The sequence below is a fragment of the Hippoglossus stenolepis genome, chromosome 2, assembly GCF_022539355.2.
Source record: "Hippoglossus stenolepis isolate QCI-W04-F060 chromosome 2, HSTE1.2, whole genome shotgun sequence".
NCBI lineage: Eukaryota > Metazoa > Chordata > Actinopteri > Pleuronectiformes > Pleuronectidae > Hippoglossus > Hippoglossus stenolepis.
The window spans coordinates 23,084,710-23,102,681 of record NC_061484.1 but is presented as its reverse complement, the minus strand read 5'-3'; the positions used below and the strand labels follow the sequence as shown (position 1 = coordinate 23,102,681).

Below are 17,972 nucleotides of genomic sequence, written 5' to 3'. Positions count from 1 at the left end.
CCCCAAAGGTCAAACTAGGTCTGTGTGGTTTTAAGTTAGTGTTTCTTTGTTTCCGCTGCGTGTAGGAAATGAGGTTTGACACAAGACACATGATCCTGCCATACTACTGTATTCCATCTTTCAAAAAAGAAAGACACGATTTAATATTACTTAACAATATGTTAAAAGTAGCCAGTTTGGCTTCAGTGTTAATACAATATACACTCTATAACAGATTGATAGTGTGAGTATTGTTCTTTTTCAATTTCATTCTGAAAGTATTCTGATACAAGCTGGCTACAGGTCAAAAATCAAGAAAACAAAAACTGTAACTTGTACACTTTTACTCAACAGTTTGTTAAACAGAACTTAAAAACCAAAAAAGAACATTGTCAAGTATTACGCCTTCCTCCTCTCTGTGAAATAGGGTGTAGGTGGTGGTGGTGGAGGGGATGAGGGAGTGGAGACCAGCTGACCAAGCCCATTCCCTTGTCAATCATGTGGATGAGATGCCGTGCTCGGAACGGGGGAAGCGATGGGGTAGTAAGCCACAATATCTCAAATACAGCTTTTAATTCTTTACATTTCTCTTTTTTTCCGTAGTTTCCATTGTCTCTTTTTTTTTTGGAAGGAAACAATCCAGACATATTAAGCATCTTTTGACTACAGTGAGGCCAGTATAAGAAAATAATTTCAGACCATGGCTTTTTCAGTCAAGAGAAATGCCCAACTCAGGCTAAAAGCACACAAGCACGCAAGGAAAATTAACCAGATGTAAAGTAGCATTTTTGTGATTCTTTTTGTGTCGTTTTTCATTTTTAGATTTTAGTTCTGCGGGTGGATCAGTCCGGATGGGCCTGTGTTGGAACCACACAGTGACAAGAACAAAGCAAGGCAGCGTGGGTGTGATTTTGGGCACAGCAGGAGAGAAGTTCTGGGAGGACAACAGCTGTGGTGGAGGTAAAGGGATGGGTAGGGAGCGTGAGGGTCGGTATAGCCGTTAAGGTACTGATTCTGTCCCCACTGACACCCTCAATGTGCAGCATACGTAGCTTTCTTCAAACTAAAGTTTGACCAGTTGATGGAAAGTCGCTGACGGGTCTGTCGAGCAGAATCCAAGCAAAACCTGAGGGGAAAGAAAAGAGTTTGATTTTAGGAGCTGGCACACAACATCACTTTTAAATAATAAGTTACCCTTTGAATTTCATGTAAACTAGCACGTTCATTTTTCACAGAGGGCATTTTGTGTATTCTTCTAATAATAAGTGATATAATCAATGCATACATTTCCCAATAAGATTTTTATTTAGGGAAGGAAAGCAGATTTGAATCCTGTGATGGCAGACGTCAGTAGAGGAGTATAAAACAAAGGAAACTCTTCTGATGCTTATCCATTTTTTTTTAGTACATGTGTAACATAAAAACTTAACAGGGACTTGTTACAACAGCACCACCAGTGGTCAGACACTCCACAAGGTACCGTTAAGATAGACGTCAAGAGAAAAGATTTCACACACATCCTGTTAGTATTTGGAAAAGTTGGCGACTTTAATACACGCACCTTTTGAAATATTCCACCTCCCTCTCTGTTTCGTCCATTTCAGTGCTATCCAGGTCAATGTCTTTGGGCAAGAATACGTCATCTGAAAGCAAATAAAACACTCATGATAACCCATCATATTTCGTAAGTCTATAATGAAAACCATCTCTGAAAGGAACTATTAAAGAATAATCAAATATACTCCAGTGACCATTGAATCGTATTTTTGCTTCAGATGTTAAAAATCATTATTAGATTTTATTTGTGGCTTCACAACCTGCATGTTGTCAGTGGAAATGCTGCAATATAGCCACTGTTAGAACACAATTCACCACCACTGTGACAAAGTAATTCTACTGAAAGTGACTTCTCATGCTTCCTGCTAAAAGCGGTGACAGTAAACGGGCACTGCAATCTGCACTTTGCACCCATTTTCTGATGATGCTGTCAGAGTGAGGACATAGAATATGTGATGCAGACAAAGTCAGGCTGTTCCTGGTCAAAGTTGTCTTTAGGCCAGGTCCACTTTCCCTCAGCTATCATGTCACGTATGATGTTTATGGTGTTCAAGCAGGAGTTGAGAGTGAGATAAACAAAGCACAGTCTTGTATGCATTGCTTTAACACTTAAAAGTGAACGTGCCTGATCATAACGGCAACAATCAATCAGTGTCTCGCACAGCACACACAACATAGCTAGCTTTCATGCTAGTTGTCCATGCCAGGTTCACTGACTGCCTCTGCCAACTCTCTGTCATTTTGATGTTTGATGTCAGGCAGGACCTGTGTTTGGATTTTGATTGGCTAGTGCCTGCGCCTGAACGTTTTCTTAAACACGAATTGATTGGCTGATGCCTGCACTTCTACCACACACAGTGCAAACAAAAGGAAGCATCACAACCACAATGCAGTTGGGCAACACATGACGTCACTCCATTCTAAGTGAATGAGCCATGCTTCCACTGAAGCAATCAATGGGAGTTGTCCTGTAAGACAAAACTACTATTTGCTATTTTACACACGCCTGAATCTTAAAAATCTAAACCTAACTGTGAACACTGGTAACACCAACCTATTGAGCTGCTCGTCTTGTCCCCCTTCTTCTTCTTGTTCTTCTTGGCCTTGGCTTTGGGCTGCGGAGACTCTGCACAGGGATGTTTGCCGTTCTGCTGCATCGGCTCAGGCTGGGGGGCTGGAGGGGGGGACGGGGAGGGGTGTGACACAGGTGGACTTCTCCTGTCTTCCTTTATTTGGGTCAGGGGGTGTGGTGGGTGATGTGGCTGCTGCTGCCTTTTTCCACACGCACTTCTGTTGTGACTCCTGTCCTCCCTCCGTGGTTCAGTGGTAGGGAGCGGAGCCAGAGCCTCAGCAGGTCTGATCTGTGTTGCTTTGGTGTCTGTTGTAGTGGGGGGGGCGGTGCCGTTCATTAGCTTTGCTGTAACATCCGAGCACTTGGCCAACTCTGCGGCTTTCTTTACTGCAGCCTCGCAGGCGGCCACCTTAGCAGACTGTTTGGCCTTAACTCTGCAGTTGACCTCATGGTGAGATGTTGAAGTGCCATTGAGCAGGGTAGCTGGAGTGTTGGGGATGTTGGCCTCAGCAGAGAAAGCCTTGTCGCTGGTGCGTTTCGGGCTGTGCTGTGTGTTGGACTGGGTTACAGGTTCAAATCTGGGCTCCCTCTGGTGCGGGAGGCGGATGAGGGTTTGAAGCAGCTGCGACTTTCCGTTGTGAAGATTATCTAGGACGTTCTGAGCTGTCTGTTTGAGGGGCTGTGGGTTATTTTGAGGGGGTGCAGTGTTTTCCTTTGCTTTCTCTTTCTTTTTCTTCTTGGCAGCACGATGTTGCTGCAGCTCCTGCAGCCGGAGCAGCTCCTTTTGAAGGGCCGCCTCTTCCTCTTCCTGCCGCTGTCGCCGTTGCTGCTCCTCCAACAGAAGCTGCTCCTCCCTTTCACGGGCCTCTATTTCCAGACGAGCTTTCTCCTCCATCTGAAACACAGAGACGCATACTTTAACACGAAAATTCTTAGTTTTGACAAAAAGACACCAGCAGTTTTCTTAATTTTATTTCGATACTTCTGAATTAATTGGGACGTTCACCTTCTTTAGTTTATGCCTGGCCCGTTTTGCCGCCTTAGAACTGGAGGCAGGTTTATTGTCGGCACTGTTGATGAACTGTAACAGGTCCTCAACCCGCCTGTGGTCCTCTACCCCTCCATCTCGTTCTATCACTGGCTGCTGCTCCTCTCGCTTCGGCTGCTCCTCCTTACGTTTTGTCAGGCGCAAGCGCAGCTTCTCCCGCATCTCTGCATAGTTTCGACTGGTAGGAGCAGCTGGGGGCTGCGATAAAAACAGAGGGAGATGTAAGCAGTAAGAACACTATCAATAAATAGCTTCAAGCTAATAAACCATGGTTCACTAAATGTCTATTTCAAGAAAGCAGAATGGAAATGTGTGGACGCACATAGTAATAAATGTATGTCTTACCCCGCCATGCCCGAAGAACTCGCAGTAGCAGCAGTCACAGTACTTTCCTTCTTTCTGGTTGGTGGACGTGGAGGTGGAGGAGCTATGCTCGGAACAACTGTCCTCGTCCTGACTCTCCTCTCCATCATACGGCTGGTGCTCGTATGCCCCGTTCCCCTCACAGCGGTGGCCCTCACAGTCAGGATCACTGAAAAGAATCACATTTCAAAACGGTTCCAAAAGATACTTTTTTCATATGAAACCACAAATTCACCGTTCCCACCTATCAGCCTTTATTACCGTCTTACCTGCAGACACTGGGCGGGGCACTGACAGGACCATCTGTTAAGGAAGCTGGAGGCTCTGCAGGCGGGAGACACAAGCCCTGGTGGGCTTCTACAAAGTCTGGAGCCGGAGCAGCCATCTTTGGAAAGGGCTGTGATGCCATTGTGGGGAGATGCGTGGGTGCTGGGGGAAGGGTGGGACCCGAGAGTGGAGGGAGGGAGGTCAATCCCGTCGAGCCGTTTCTTGGGGTTACTGCAGCGGGCTGCCTGTGGTCCTCTTTACCTAGATTATGAAATACATCATCTGGAGGAGACAAAGATGCACTGAATGAGACCAATTTTGTGAAGTCAAACTGAAATTTATTTGTGTTTAGACACTGTAGGTCCAAAACAAAAAGAAGAAAATAATTAAACAACCGCCCAATAAGTGAAGTTCATTTTCTGAGCCACACAAGTGTAGCTGCTACCACGGCCTTGACAATTGGCATCATGCATCCCTCCCACGTTTTATCCATATTTAAACTACGAGTATGGTAAAAAAATACGTAAAAGTTTCCACCACAGAACATTGAATGACTGCTGAAGTCTACAAGAGATTGTTAATGAATAACAAGCAAAGTCCTGTCGTCCTCCCAGAGAAAGTGAAAAATCTAACTAACAACTCACTTTGCAAAACGTTTTCCTTTACGGGCTCAACAATGGATTTCACACCTCTGAATTAGTTAATCAATAAAAGCCCAGTCATCTATACAAACCTAAGCACTGGTCCTACCCTCCTATATTACCTAAAGAGTTGGGTCTTTTAGATGCTAGGTGGATGGATGGGTTATTACTTGACTGGACAGTGGTGGCAGTGCAGGACACAGAGGACATGGAGGCGGAGGTGGCCATCACTACTCGGTTGGTCTCCATGAAGGCATCCTGGAAATTGTAGAGACACTTCTTCTTGGCGCCGCTCTTCTTCTGCTCTTTGGCTTCTGAAGAGGAGCAGGATGACGACGACGACGATGACGATGAGGACAATGATGAGGACGAGGAAGGAGGTAGAGGGATGGGTAGTGAGGGGTGCTCCCCCTGGGAGCCAATGGATGACGTTGGAGGGAGGGGGACATCAGCGAGGGGTGGTCCAAGCATGTCACCTGTTGATTAATAACAAATGTGAGGCATGTTGTGATTTTAACAACCTTTGAGACCTTTTTTTATTTATACAGAGACGTTTTCAGACATGAACTTCGGAAAATGTCCAAAAACTGTAATTGTCCCAGTCAGACACAATCACAGCAACAGGAAATTGTCCAGAATATTCAGGCGAGGGGGGGGCACCTGGGTAGAGCTTGCAGGCAGTAGGATGTGACATATAAACTTTCTTTGGCATCTTCTAAATGTTTGACACCTCAGTTTCATCCTGAGATATTTGTAATCTTTGTTTTCTTTCCAGTTTTGCATCTATCGCCAACGTCATCAACATGACCACTGGCTCGCTGAACTTTCCTGACATTTTCATGCTGCAATCTCAAATGGTCTCACTCACATTTCACAAGGGGATTGGCAGGAAATGTTCCAGAAAATGTCCAGAGCAAGTGACTCATACACTTGTGTTCTGTCCTTCTGGACGTGATCCAGAAAATGTCCGTAGTGCACGTCTGAAAGCAGCATAAGTGAATTCGAGTGGCTCACCTGGCAGCGACTCGGGCAACAGCACGGATGGATTCCAGCTTTTCATCACAGCAGCATCCCACAGGTTCTCAAACTTGAGCGAGAGGCACTGCAGCGAGCTGTTCCAGTCACCCGTTCCACCCGCACCGCCAAAACAGTTCTGGTAGACATGCTCTGGTAGTGATGGGCTGAAGGCTGGCTGCTTGGCCGCTGAGTGGCTTGATGTAGGGTTTGGGGGCAGAGGCTTTAGCAAGAAAAGACAGTAGTTATAAAACAAAGCTTGGGTTTATAAGATGAACAGAGTTGAGCTGATGTATAATTCACTTTTAGATAATTTTTGACTTATCTTAGACTTGGCTTAGCCTGACCCCTAGTGGCAAACACTAAAAATGATTGTGACACAAAGTGAAACTAGATGCAACTAAGCGTAGTATTGTTCCTGGAACCGTAACAAAATCTTCCAGTGTTGAGGTGATGAATAAATTTTCCCTTCGTGTGACTTTTAAGTATCAGTTTACAAACGTAAAAAAAAAAAAAAACGTAAAAGGGCAATCGAAATAATTTACGATGAAACTCATGGATGAGTGGGCTGAAGAACGATCCTCACCTTGTTGTGTGTGAGAGGAGGACTGGGTGGGTAGAGTGTGGGATGCAGTAGGGGCCGGGAGAAATTGTGTAGGGGCAGGTGGCCGTGGATGTGGGGGTAGAGGTGGAGGGCAGGGTGCGCAGGGGGAGTCTTGGTGTCTGTGAAGAACTGGTGTCCGACAGCAGGGGGAGGAGCAGCGTGGAGCCGACTAGGGGGCAGACATGTGGTAAGGCCCAAGGCGGAGGAGTTGGGATCCTGATTGCATACGTGGCACTCGCAGGCATGCTGGACCTGTTCTACCTAAGAGCGGTCACACAGATTCACAACATGTAGTGTGATTTTACTATGGAGCGTGGGTATGCCCTTACATGTTCAAATAAAATACATTTTCCACTTCTAGGCTGTTCAGTAGACACCAATTCACATATGAGGATTTGATTCCATTGTCTTTTTAATCTGACTACACATTTTCCATCTATCAGAAGAGGCTAAAAGTCCCTTAAGTCAAATTGTCTAAACACAAGAAGCATCAGAAATTTGCAGGTTTAAATTTCTAAATAACTAAGACAATTATGATTCTATGGAAACATTTGATGACGGCTTTGTCTACTCAACAGTAGAATCAGACGACATGAGCCTTTCACAGACATGTCAGTGTTGGCGTTTACGTCTGTTGATTTGCAATGATATGAAAATGTATGGTTATATCAAGCCTCAATTACTTTTATTTGTCATCTCAAAAACATATCCTGCGTAAATACAAAAGCTTCATTAACTACGTTCATGTGAAATTGTGACAAAGAAAGTGTGTGAATACCTGTTGGTGGTGGTAGGCAGGTGGAGGACTGATGGTCTTTCCTGAGGAAAGCTCTTCCTGCTGCCCTGGGGGTTCCCCACCAACATCACCATCAGCTTCCTCCTCATCGCCCTCCGATGAACTACTACTGCTGGTAATGTGAGGAGACTGGGAGGAAAACGTGTAAAAAAAAACAGAGGACTGAATTAGGAAATAGTTTGTGAATAGTAATCACAAAAAAATCCTGAACTACCAGTAACTCACACATTCATCATCCAGGAAGGGAAGCAGGGAATATTTTATCTTATCTAAAGTCACATACCAGAATACAGAACTCACCCCTGGCTTTAGTGCCACATTTCCCCCCTCTCTGTTAATGTCACCGTGGAGGCCGTTCACAGCGGCGGTCACAACACTGCTTCCATCATAACCAGTCATTGGGTAGATGTCCCCAAACTTTCTGGACAACGGAGGCACTTCGTCATCATCACTGATACTAAAAGAGAGAGAAATGAGTAGTGAGGTTCGGGGAAGTGAAAGAAGGTAAATTGGCGTTTATCAGAAAAGCTATGTCATTACGAGATTTCTAAACCATGTGCCAAAAAACGTTTATGATTGGGACAGTGACTCACAAAGTGTTGGCATCCCCTTCAGGCAGAATGAGCCGTGGATGTTGCTGGATGGTGATGGGAGAACTGGAGTTGGAGCCTGATGCTGAGCTGCCGGAGGAGAGGCTGGGGGGGTGAACCTCTGCCATGTAATCTTGGGGCGGTTCCCCTGGCAGGGGCAGCTTGATGTGGAGGTCCTCAGCGATGGGAGAGTCCATGATGCCACATGTCAGGATGTGCGAGAGACTACAGTCATCACACGTGCACCTGTTGGTCGGGGAGGATGATAGGGATTCATTATCTCCACCATGAAGGTTATACTGTCATTTGCCTGTCTATCAGCAGGAATACTCAAAAACTGATTTCCATTCAATTTTGTGAAGGGGTGGGGCATGACCCAAAGAAGAACCCGTCAAATTTGGTTGTGGATTCAGATTAACGGCAGATCCATGATTTTTCTCCCAATTTTCTTTAACATGGCGAGATATGGTGTAAGCCTTAGCGGAGGTGTGCGCTTTCCGGCACCTTTCGAGTTTGAATTTAAATTTCATCAAATTAAATGCTTGTAAGTGTTTTGCCAATACAATAAATTGAGAAATTATACGGAGAAATATTCATTCACCCAGTCCCAAATTGTCAAAGGTTTGTTCATTTGAATATAAATCTAAAATGCTATCACATATTGTACACCATGATCTCACTCATTGGGGGAAACAGGAACATATACTTTGAGAACGAGGTCAATTCCCTGACAACTAACAGGTGAGGGATGACATATTTAAGGAAGTGAACACAAACTGAACATAATTTACTTCCTCTCACTTGTTAGTAAAGGCAGCAACAGTTTTCTTTTTTACTTTCATTATGTTTCTCATTACAGAAGAAAACTCAAACGCATCACTAGTAACCATATGAAAACATTCAGTCCACTTATTGGTTTTTAGAGTCTGAGGCAAGAGTGATAGAGGAAACACAAGAAGAAGATCCTATGTGCAAAAATATCTCAACGGTTTTGTTACGAGTCCAGTTTAGACCTTGATTAATTCTAGGGATAGCTGGGAGAAATAACTGATTTCACTCAACCACAGTCTGCAAAGAGCACCTGGCTCTGTGAACCACTGACTTCGTACTTGCAAAATGTTGCCGGTAGTTGAGTCAGAAATTTACTCCACTGGATGCAAGTTGATCCCAGGGCAGATAATAACAGGACAGCTAATCCTCAAAACTCACCTCCTTCGATAATTGCAGTTTGGACAGTCTGGAATACTCAGACGAGACGAGAGCATCCTCATAGTGTCTGTGAAGTTGTTGTCTGCGCTGGGGGACTTCTTACTGTTGGGCAACTATTAAGAGAACAAAATCAATATCTGCTATGATGCAGAGAAATGTATATATAAATAATCAATGATGGCTTCTTATTCTTATTGTTCACCTGTTCTTCTATAAATCTCCTCTGCTTAAAGAACTCCCAGTCTTCCTTTAGCATTCGCTGCTTCGTCTTCAAAGTCTGAAAATGGGTAGATAATAAAAGAAACATTTACTTTGACACATCAGAAATAGAAAGAAGTATGACTGTTTAGATTTAAGTTTCAAATCTTACATTTTTGCTGATCAAGGACTTGTGTGGCTCTGTTCTTTGGTTGGTGAGACTCTGCCCCTCCACCTTAAAAAGCAGCTGCAGAAGAGTCACAACCTCACACCTTTAATGGCTGCATCTTTATCAAGAACCTGACGGTACTGTCAGTTTCAAATCCATTTATTATCAACTTGAATGTGTGTACCTGTTCATCTACATAGTCATCGATCCTCTTCTCACACTCCTGCCAATCAGCAGCCACAGAGGCCATTTGCTGCTGTAGCTGCTGGTAGCTGTCTAACAAGGTCCTGTACATGTCTTCATTGTATGAATCGTGGGAGGCTGTGCCATGTCTAGAAAAAAGGGGGGGGAATTTAACCAAATAGCAAATGAAAGAATGACCCTGTTTTAACTACATTCAATGTGTTTAAGTCTAATTTGGCTCAAACGTAGCAAAGAAGTTCTAATGATGAATGTCTAAGTCACAGTAATTTTCCTTCAACAAAAACTCTGTCTTACTTCAGCTGTGCAACCAGTGCAGGTAAACTGCTGTGCAAGATCGGTTCAGAGAACACCAGATTCTCAAAAAGGTGCTTGTTGTGCAGCTCCCACGTCACCTGGAATTTCTGGAGGTGCTCGTTCTCCTGAGGGAAAAAGGTTTAGGTCACAGTTTAAACATTAACAGTAACAAAGGCTGATATCTCAAACATAGCTATGTGAGCTCTTTGGTGCCACCTGCAGGACAACAAACACAAGATCTCTGGCTGCACCAAAGGACAGACTGACCAGGGTGAGCAGGAAGCTGCTGATGGTGCGCGCAGCTTGACAGAGGGCACTGTACTCCTCCAGCAGCAGGGAGATGAACTGGTGGGCCTGAGGAGGACCCTGGGCTGCAGCCACAGTCCCCGATTGTCCCGCAGTCTTGGAGCCTGCAGAGAGGTGCTTCAGTAGCCGCACCTTCATTTCCAAGACATATTCACGAGCCTGCTGCTCCAATCGTTGATATAGCTGGTAGGGGTCCTTCTCACAGAGTCTACAGGTGGAAAGAAATAAAACAATACGTCTTTAAATAGTTCTAGAAATTGAAACTGGCGGAGTGTAAAAATAACTTGTAAAAAAGCCACGTTTCCTCTCCTTAATCCCCCTTTGGTTGTTTTAGCTACAGTTCGCACTGTTCCTTTAGTGAGTCATGGCATGGCCCAGCATATTGTTTTACTACAAAATACATAATAATAATATGGGGCTTTTAACCTTTTAGCCAATTACAGCAAAGACAGCAGTAGTTTCAGTGTGTTGACATCACTGCTTTCGGGCCATTGTTTGGTTTCACAGCAGCTTGTTTCAAACATCCCCAAAAGGCTGTTGCAGTGCAATAGTTACCCCTAGTGGATAAATACATTAACACAGAGAAGTGAGGCTATAAAAAGGCAGAGCAGAGCTGTGTTTGTTGTTTTACCTGTCCACCAGTTCCTTCATTCCGTCCTTGTCTCTCTCTAGGGGCTGGTCGTGGTCATCTGCTAGGGACGTTCCTGTCTGACGGTAGATGCAGCGCACCAGGTAGCGAACCTCCGACCAGTGGTTCTGCAGCTGCTGCGACTCCCTCTCTGATTCGGCAGAGATCTCCCTGAAATGCAAGACAATTCATGTTTAAGGATTTTATTCAGACACAGTCTAAGAATAAACTTACTAACCTGGATTCAGATTTAGTTCAGGGGATAATCGATCAAGAACTGACCGTCTCTCATTGCAGGCTTCACAGCTGCACACTGTGTCAGCAGGCATCGGTGCGGTGAGGTTCGGGGCCGGGAGCATGGGTAGTGTAGGAGCAGCAGTGGTCAGTCTGTCCCCTGTGGCTGCCTCCTGGCCCAGGTTTCCATTACCCACAGGCATGTGCAAAAGGAAGTCCTGACTCTGTGTGAAATATGAAAAACAGCAGTCTGAGATACAAAACAATCTTCAGTTTCCTCCAGATGCAAGTGAGCAAAGCTTTGCGGAAACTTATACAAATGCCGCGACAGCGTGTTATATGATGAGCATGCAGAGGGAATGACTACAGTACTACAGCCTGACCGATTGTTAGGTTGGCTAGTTCAAATTGGCCAATATGAACCTTTCACAGACATCAGCACACACAAGTATCCATGTTTATGTTTGTTAGTATGTGTCCATATAAATTATTTATTTTACAGAATAAACAATGCAGAGAAGATGTGTATTTATGTTTGTTGTAATTTATATTTAAGTTTATTGTTTAACTGTAAAATAGACTAAATTAGATTTGTTGTCATAAATGTTTGAGAATGACTGCCAGATTTATTGATATATCAATAAATCTGTATCACAAATTTTTCTAACCCCCAATATTGAGGGTCCAGAAATGCACATTGATCAAGCTCTAGAAACTACAGAAAGCCCAAAATAAAGCATATGTGAAAGAACACACACTCTCACAAATTGCTTCATCTTTTCATCCTTTTCTTCCTTGAAATATCTGAAAATAACCATCAGGAACAAAAGCTCTTGTAAATTTGTCAGAATCTACACATAAAGCAGTTTTAATTACCAGCGTTAGCTTTGACTAACTAACCTTGATGAATCCTGAGTGAATTCTGATCGAATCACTGCTCAGCGGTCTGTGCTATCATAATGTTCAAACTGTTTGTTAGAGCAAACTTTCTGCAGCTGCTTCATAGTAAAAGCTCCCCAGTGCTTCGGCCTCGTTTACTACAGGGGCCTTGATGTTGTGTGTCGGCATTGTGCCCTCCCTGTTATGAGGATGCAATGAAACAATACATTAAAGAGGAAACCAAACCCAAGCTCACCAGCCGAGCCACAAACCCTGACCACTGAGGAAACTAAAGCCCCACACATACCTGGCAATCCTTAATATAAAGCTTCATCTATAGGAACTGAACCAGCTCGAGAGTGTAACACTTACAACGACCTGAAGTCTTAAAGAATTGGAGTTATGCAACTTTTTCTGGTTTTAAGTATTTCACTAGCAATTGTGCACAATTAATCCAGGAGCTAATGCACACATGGCAAAACATTTTTGAATTATGGGGTGAGCAAGGTTTTGAGGCTATACTTAAAAACAAAAAAATGTGAATATGAAATACCTTCACTCTTATTAATTACTAGCATTAAGAACCCCCTCAAAAGCACAACCCAGAGGAAGAAACGTCACTTTGTGTTCCAACTGGAAAAAATCCTGTGTTGAATCACAAGATTTGTCCGCTGCGAAATGAGCAATATCCTTACAGAGACACAAGCTGTGCACATAGCGTTTGCTGTGTGACATAGAAAAGCTCTTTATATGAGGACATATTACCCAGGGGACCTTATGGCACAGGTCTGAGAGGGTATTTACAGTCATGTGCTAATGTGTAGAGCAAATCTAATAAGTAGAAATAGAGGGAATCAAAGTAAGGAATGTAGAAGATCCGATGAAATCTTACTGTATGTATTTGATGTATATAGTGTTTGATCCACTGTGTTTGCACATTTGACCTAGATACCATCTAGCCATAATTCAACATGAAGCCAAGTAAAAAGATTAAATGATATGATATCCATCATTACATTCCTTTTACAGCAACAGCTGCTGCATCTGTTTTGACATTTCTGGCGGAGTACCAGAGGTGCCAAACGAACACCAGACTGACACCATCCGCTGGCAGACTGAGAGTTAAACTGCAGATAATGTGGCATCAGCACAGAGAACCAGACGACTTATAGTCCTTTCACCACAGCCACAAACATATTTTTACTTCGAAGCCAACAATCATCAATTAAGACGTTTAAATGCTTTATACCACAGTGACTTACCCCCAATGACTGCTCCAGAGCAGTGTGCCGGTCCTCCTTCTCAACTGTGCGCCTGCAGTCGGAGCACACCCACAAAGGCAGCTGGAGGGCACTGGGCGTCTTGGTGGGCTGTGCCGTACCGTTCTGGCCTGAGATTCCTGCCTCGGAAGGCACAGCACCGTCTTTGCGCTCACATCGACATAAGAGGCAGCGGTCGCCGGCCGTGTAGGGCGCTCGCTGGTTCAAGCCAAACGTGAATGGGGTCTTTGGGGGGGAATAGCAGGAGAAGGAAGCAGAAAAAGAAGTACACACAGTAAGATACGCGGCCACTTTACCATTGCATATAGTTACTCTGTGATTACGGATAAAGGAATATAATAAAGAAAAACTCACTATACAAAAATGGTCCACACATTTCTTTTTCGATGCAACGTTAGATTAAGTTGACAATGGCTGCCAGACTGATCAGTACATACTATATATTAGGCTAAGTAACACAATTATTTAAAACCCATTGCACTCTGGATACAATGGCTGTCTCAACGACCTTGCTGCAGGCCATTCAAACGCGGAAACCTTTTTTTAATGCACAACCCTCTCATTGAGGGAAACAAAAGGTGGGACAAACACATAATAAGCAGTCAGATGCTTTAATTAATGATTTAACATCGACAGCGTGTGCCAGGTAAAAAGAGGTTTGACTTTAATCCACTTCAGTAACATGTTACAGGTACAGACTTAGTTTGCGGGATATCCGAGTGTGTCAGTTTCCTGTGGGTTTCACCCTCTCCTCCTGCAGGGGTATTTTGTGACTGTATCATCGCTGCAGCAAAAAGCCCGATCAGTAAACCACTAATGTAAAAAAACGCGGGTCAATTTTTTCCCCCCCAATTGTCTGCCATGATGTTTTGGAACACCACACAAGTCAGGCAGGGAGAAGAGCTGAAATAGTTCATGGTTTGATTTATTGAGTGTGATGGTAGAAAACATCCAATCTGTTTTTTCTGCCTGGTCTATTTGGAGCGATTTATAATCAGCATAACAAGCAGTGGTTCAATTTATAACAAATGAACAGAAGGTAACTGAGGTTAAAAGTCACATGATATATTTTGAACAAGCGAGGGGTGAATTTTTTTGATTCACCATGTGAGCTTAGTATTAAGTCTTGTTGTGAACAAGCAATACACAAAAGAACACAGCAGAAGGCTTATTGATTACTTGCGTGTAAACAGGAGAACATATTTGAGCAAGTTCAGTTGTGTACACTTTGTATGAACTGTCAAACATACATTTTTTCTTATGTTCAAGTTTATAACAGTCAGTTGAAATTTGACTGAGTGCTAAGAGAAAACTGCCTCCGAGTGATCATCACTGTATTAACAGTGTTACACACTTCTGTAGGTAAAAATGAGTGTTGTGATTGATCATGTAGGGCAGGCAGTCACTATACTTCTATACCATGGAACTGGTGCCCATCATCTTCCAAATATGTAGTCCAAACACAAATGTTGGAGCATCTTGTCATCCTGCTGCTGCTGAACACACAACTTTTCATTGGGCAAAGTCTCCTCAGTACTGAATCTGCTTAATATTTGTGACAACTGTCATTTCAGATAACGACCGTTTTAAATTCTGTGACAAAAAGCAATGAAATACATTTTAAAGAAATTGCGAAGTCTTGTAGCGTGCTTGTTCTTCTAAAGTGTTTGTGCATAGACTTTTGGCATCCGTACTTTAATTGCATTTGGGCACAGCTTCGGAAGAAACACTTTTCAGTGGCCTTGTGTGAACTTTTAAAACAGCTAATATAAATTTACCTGAAGGACTCCGGAGAAGTCAGCGTTCACTGGTCCTTCTGTAAACTGCGGTGTAACACTGTTGTTCATGTTGACCTGAGAGATGAAAACAACTCAATGTTTACATCGAGGTAACAACTTTCCCTTTATGTGCTTGATTGAGTCAAGTTATAAAAACTTATATTAGGACATTCTATGAGAGTCAATCATCCCTTGAGATTAATGATTTTGTTTGAAATCTACTGCTGATTGACATGAGAGTGGGCTTATTATGGCATTGTGTTGCAATTTTCTTACTCTGTGAAGTGGAGTCATATGTGTTTTGAGCTTCATAGTTGTTTGTGAGTGTCGTGCAGATGCAAAGCAGAAGATTGATATGCAAGAGTCGGGCTGGAAAATTCCTACATTACAAAACAGGTAGACTCATATGCAAGCATTAAGTAATTATGACTCACTATTGGACATTTGACAGTCACTTCACCCAAATTACAACAGAACAATTTCTCGCTTGCCCCTGGTGGTTTGCACTGTGTCTAAGGTCTCAAGGTTTGCTTATTTGCTTTTCTGATCATTTGCATACAAGTTAAAAATTCTATACAGATCAATCCATTCCAAACATTAAATTAAACTTGACAGTTGATGATCAGCTGTATACTGTCGTTACAGTTTAAAGTTTGGAATGATCTCTGTGACAACAAGTTATCCATCATTTGAACATCGTACATCATTTCTCTGAGTATAGTGTTTTCTTATCCAATAAGTTATCATGATCAAGACAGTCTATATATATGGATATTTATAATGAGGCTGGCTAGTTCTACATATACATACAAACATGTGTTTTTTACGGTTAAACAGCACATTAATTGTACACAGAAACATAGGGGACACATATTTCACCACCATGCCACACAACTATACAACCTTAGGGGTTAGTTGTGATATTGTTTATGAACTCAAAATCAAAACAAATGTTTTCTGAATTGACAAGTGTTAATTCCATAGTGTCAATGTAAGCTTGTGTATTGGTGCTTACTTATTTTATGTATAATGGGGGTGTAATGGTTCTGAAACTGGATTAATATCGTGATATTTGTTGACAATCTTGTATTACGATTTAATGGAACAGCAATTTCCCGATCTTCTGCAGGTGCAGCCTGTGTGCTCTCATTAATAATGTAACATAACTAGTTTTATTATACAGACACTTTAATGAATGTTAATCACTAAATTATGATCCTGTTTAATGTTGAGGCAGCTTTTCTAAACATTACACCTCATTTCTGTCACATGTCACTTTTGGTGCGATCAAGACCGAAATGGTATGGCCTGTGGTGGAAGGTGAACTAGTTTAATTGAGCTGGAGCTGGTTTATGAGAGGTTACAAACCCTCGGGAACATTCAGGCCAACGGTGTGGGAACAAAACAGAAAAACAACACGTACGAACCGAACCGTTGATAGAAAAAAAAAAAAACGATGTCTGAGCTGAACCGTTGATCTGAAGAATCGTTACACTCCTGTACGAGCACAGCTAAGATAACTTGGGTAACCTCCGTTTACGGATGGGTTGACTTCATCTACGGGTCAACGTGACTAGGTTATTACAGAAAAATAAATAAACAACAAAAAAGTGGAAGGTCAGCTTGTGACAACACACTGAGGCCCGATGGGGCTGCATTTGTTGGTACTCTTGAGCGTTAGCATTGGTTAGCATTGGTGTTTATCTGTGAAATAGCAGCTTGTGGACCCGCTGTGCTGAAGCTAATGGTCCCGGAGAATATTCGTAGCTCGGCCGATGTAATCTCCACCTTCCTGGACGGTATCGGCTCTGGATAATGTTTCGCGGTGTTAAAACTTGCAATCGATTGGGCTGCGATGCCTGTGCTCGAGCTAACGCTGGGGAGTCAGGGCCAGGGCTACGTTAGCTTGTGTTTCCGGCAGTTGGTTATAACATGATAGAGCCGCTTTAACTACACAGCTAGCGTTAGCGGTGGCTAGCTGGCTGGGGTGCTCCACGACGCGTAGCCACCGGCATTAGCGATAATTAAGCCAGTTAATGTCTCCCTACGCTGCACAGGTTCGTTAGCTAGCTGCCTCCTTCGCATCAGTGTCGGGCCTGAGTCAGATTTGTGTCGTTGATAGCGCTGCTCGCTGCTCGCCACCGGTCTGACAAGCGCCGGTCCCCGCAGTGTGGCTCCCTTACCTCTCCGTTAATGCCCGTGATGGAGCCCATAGTCCCGCTGCCGGTGCTCCCGGGCGTCAGGAAGCTGACGACGGAGGCAGGTGCTGCTGCTCCCGCACAGCCCAGGGCCGAGGCGACCCCGGCCTTGCCACCGCTGGTGTTGCAGACAGCACTGCAGCTACTGCCACCGCCCCGCTTGTTCTTCCTGCGCTTAGCCCCTCGTTTAGCATCGGTTGGACTCATTTTCTTCCACGACAGAGGCGAGACAACTTGCCGTCCAGGCTTGGCAGGGTCTCGGGCGGAAGGCCAGGCGCAATCGCTTCGGGTACAACTCCGGGGTAGCGATTTAGAGACTCCCCAAAACCGACAGACGCTCAGCAACCAAAGTGTAAAGCCGACTTCATAGATTCCAATATGGCCGCCGGCTGGACTGCCTCAGCCAGGCTTCAGCTTACGTTGGGACGTTACTCTGCGTCAACCCACCCGGGGGCTTCTGGGAAATGGAGTTTGTGGCTGGATTTGTCACCCAATTAAAAACAATAATAATGAACTTTATTTATATACAACTTTTTAAAAAGAGAGTTTACAAAGCGCTTTGACAGCAAAGCAAGAAAAGAGCATGTAAGAGAAATAACAATCAAAGTTTACAAACAGTAAAAACACATTACATGAAAGTAAGTCTATAAATATGGGTTTTAAG

The 17,972-nt window shown here is 43.7% G+C and overlaps 1 protein-coding gene across 4 annotated transcripts; it reads right to left on the bottom strand.

Moving 5' to 3' along the window:
• Window positions 1-93: 93 nt before the first annotated feature.
• Window positions 94-17,702, bottom strand: fam193a (family with sequence similarity 193 member A). 4 transcript variants are annotated; one of them, XM_035177630.1, is made up of 23 exons: window positions 17,294-17,702; window positions 15,111-15,185; window positions 13,315-13,557; window positions 11,222-11,397; window positions 10,943-11,110; window positions 10,273-10,519; window positions 10,006-10,130; window positions 9,692-9,839; window positions 9,511-9,585; window positions 9,343-9,417; window positions 9,141-9,253; window positions 7,935-8,177; window positions 7,642-7,798; window positions 7,324-7,470; window positions 6,528-6,806; window positions 5,942-6,164; window positions 5,050-5,403; window positions 4,289-4,568; window positions 4,002-4,188; window positions 3,615-3,854; window positions 2,591-3,503; window positions 1,541-1,622; window positions 94-1,105 (listed from the first exon to the last, which is right to left on the bottom strand). In XM_035177630.1, exons 1-23 carry the CDS (start codon window positions 17,513-17,515, stop codon window positions 1,012-1,014), a joined length of 4,866 nt encoding a protein of 1,621 aa, XP_035033521.1. In that variant the 5' UTR covers window positions 17,516-17,702; the 3' UTR covers window positions 94-1,011. The 4 variants fall into 4 exon arrangements, with proteins under 4 accessions (XP_035033521.1, XP_035033540.1, XP_035033530.1 ...); XM_035177649.1 differs by having other exon boundaries at window positions 5,098-5,403; XM_035177639.1 differs by having other exon boundaries at window positions 9,511-9,573.
• Between the last annotated feature and the right edge of the window lie 270 nt (window positions 17,703-17,972).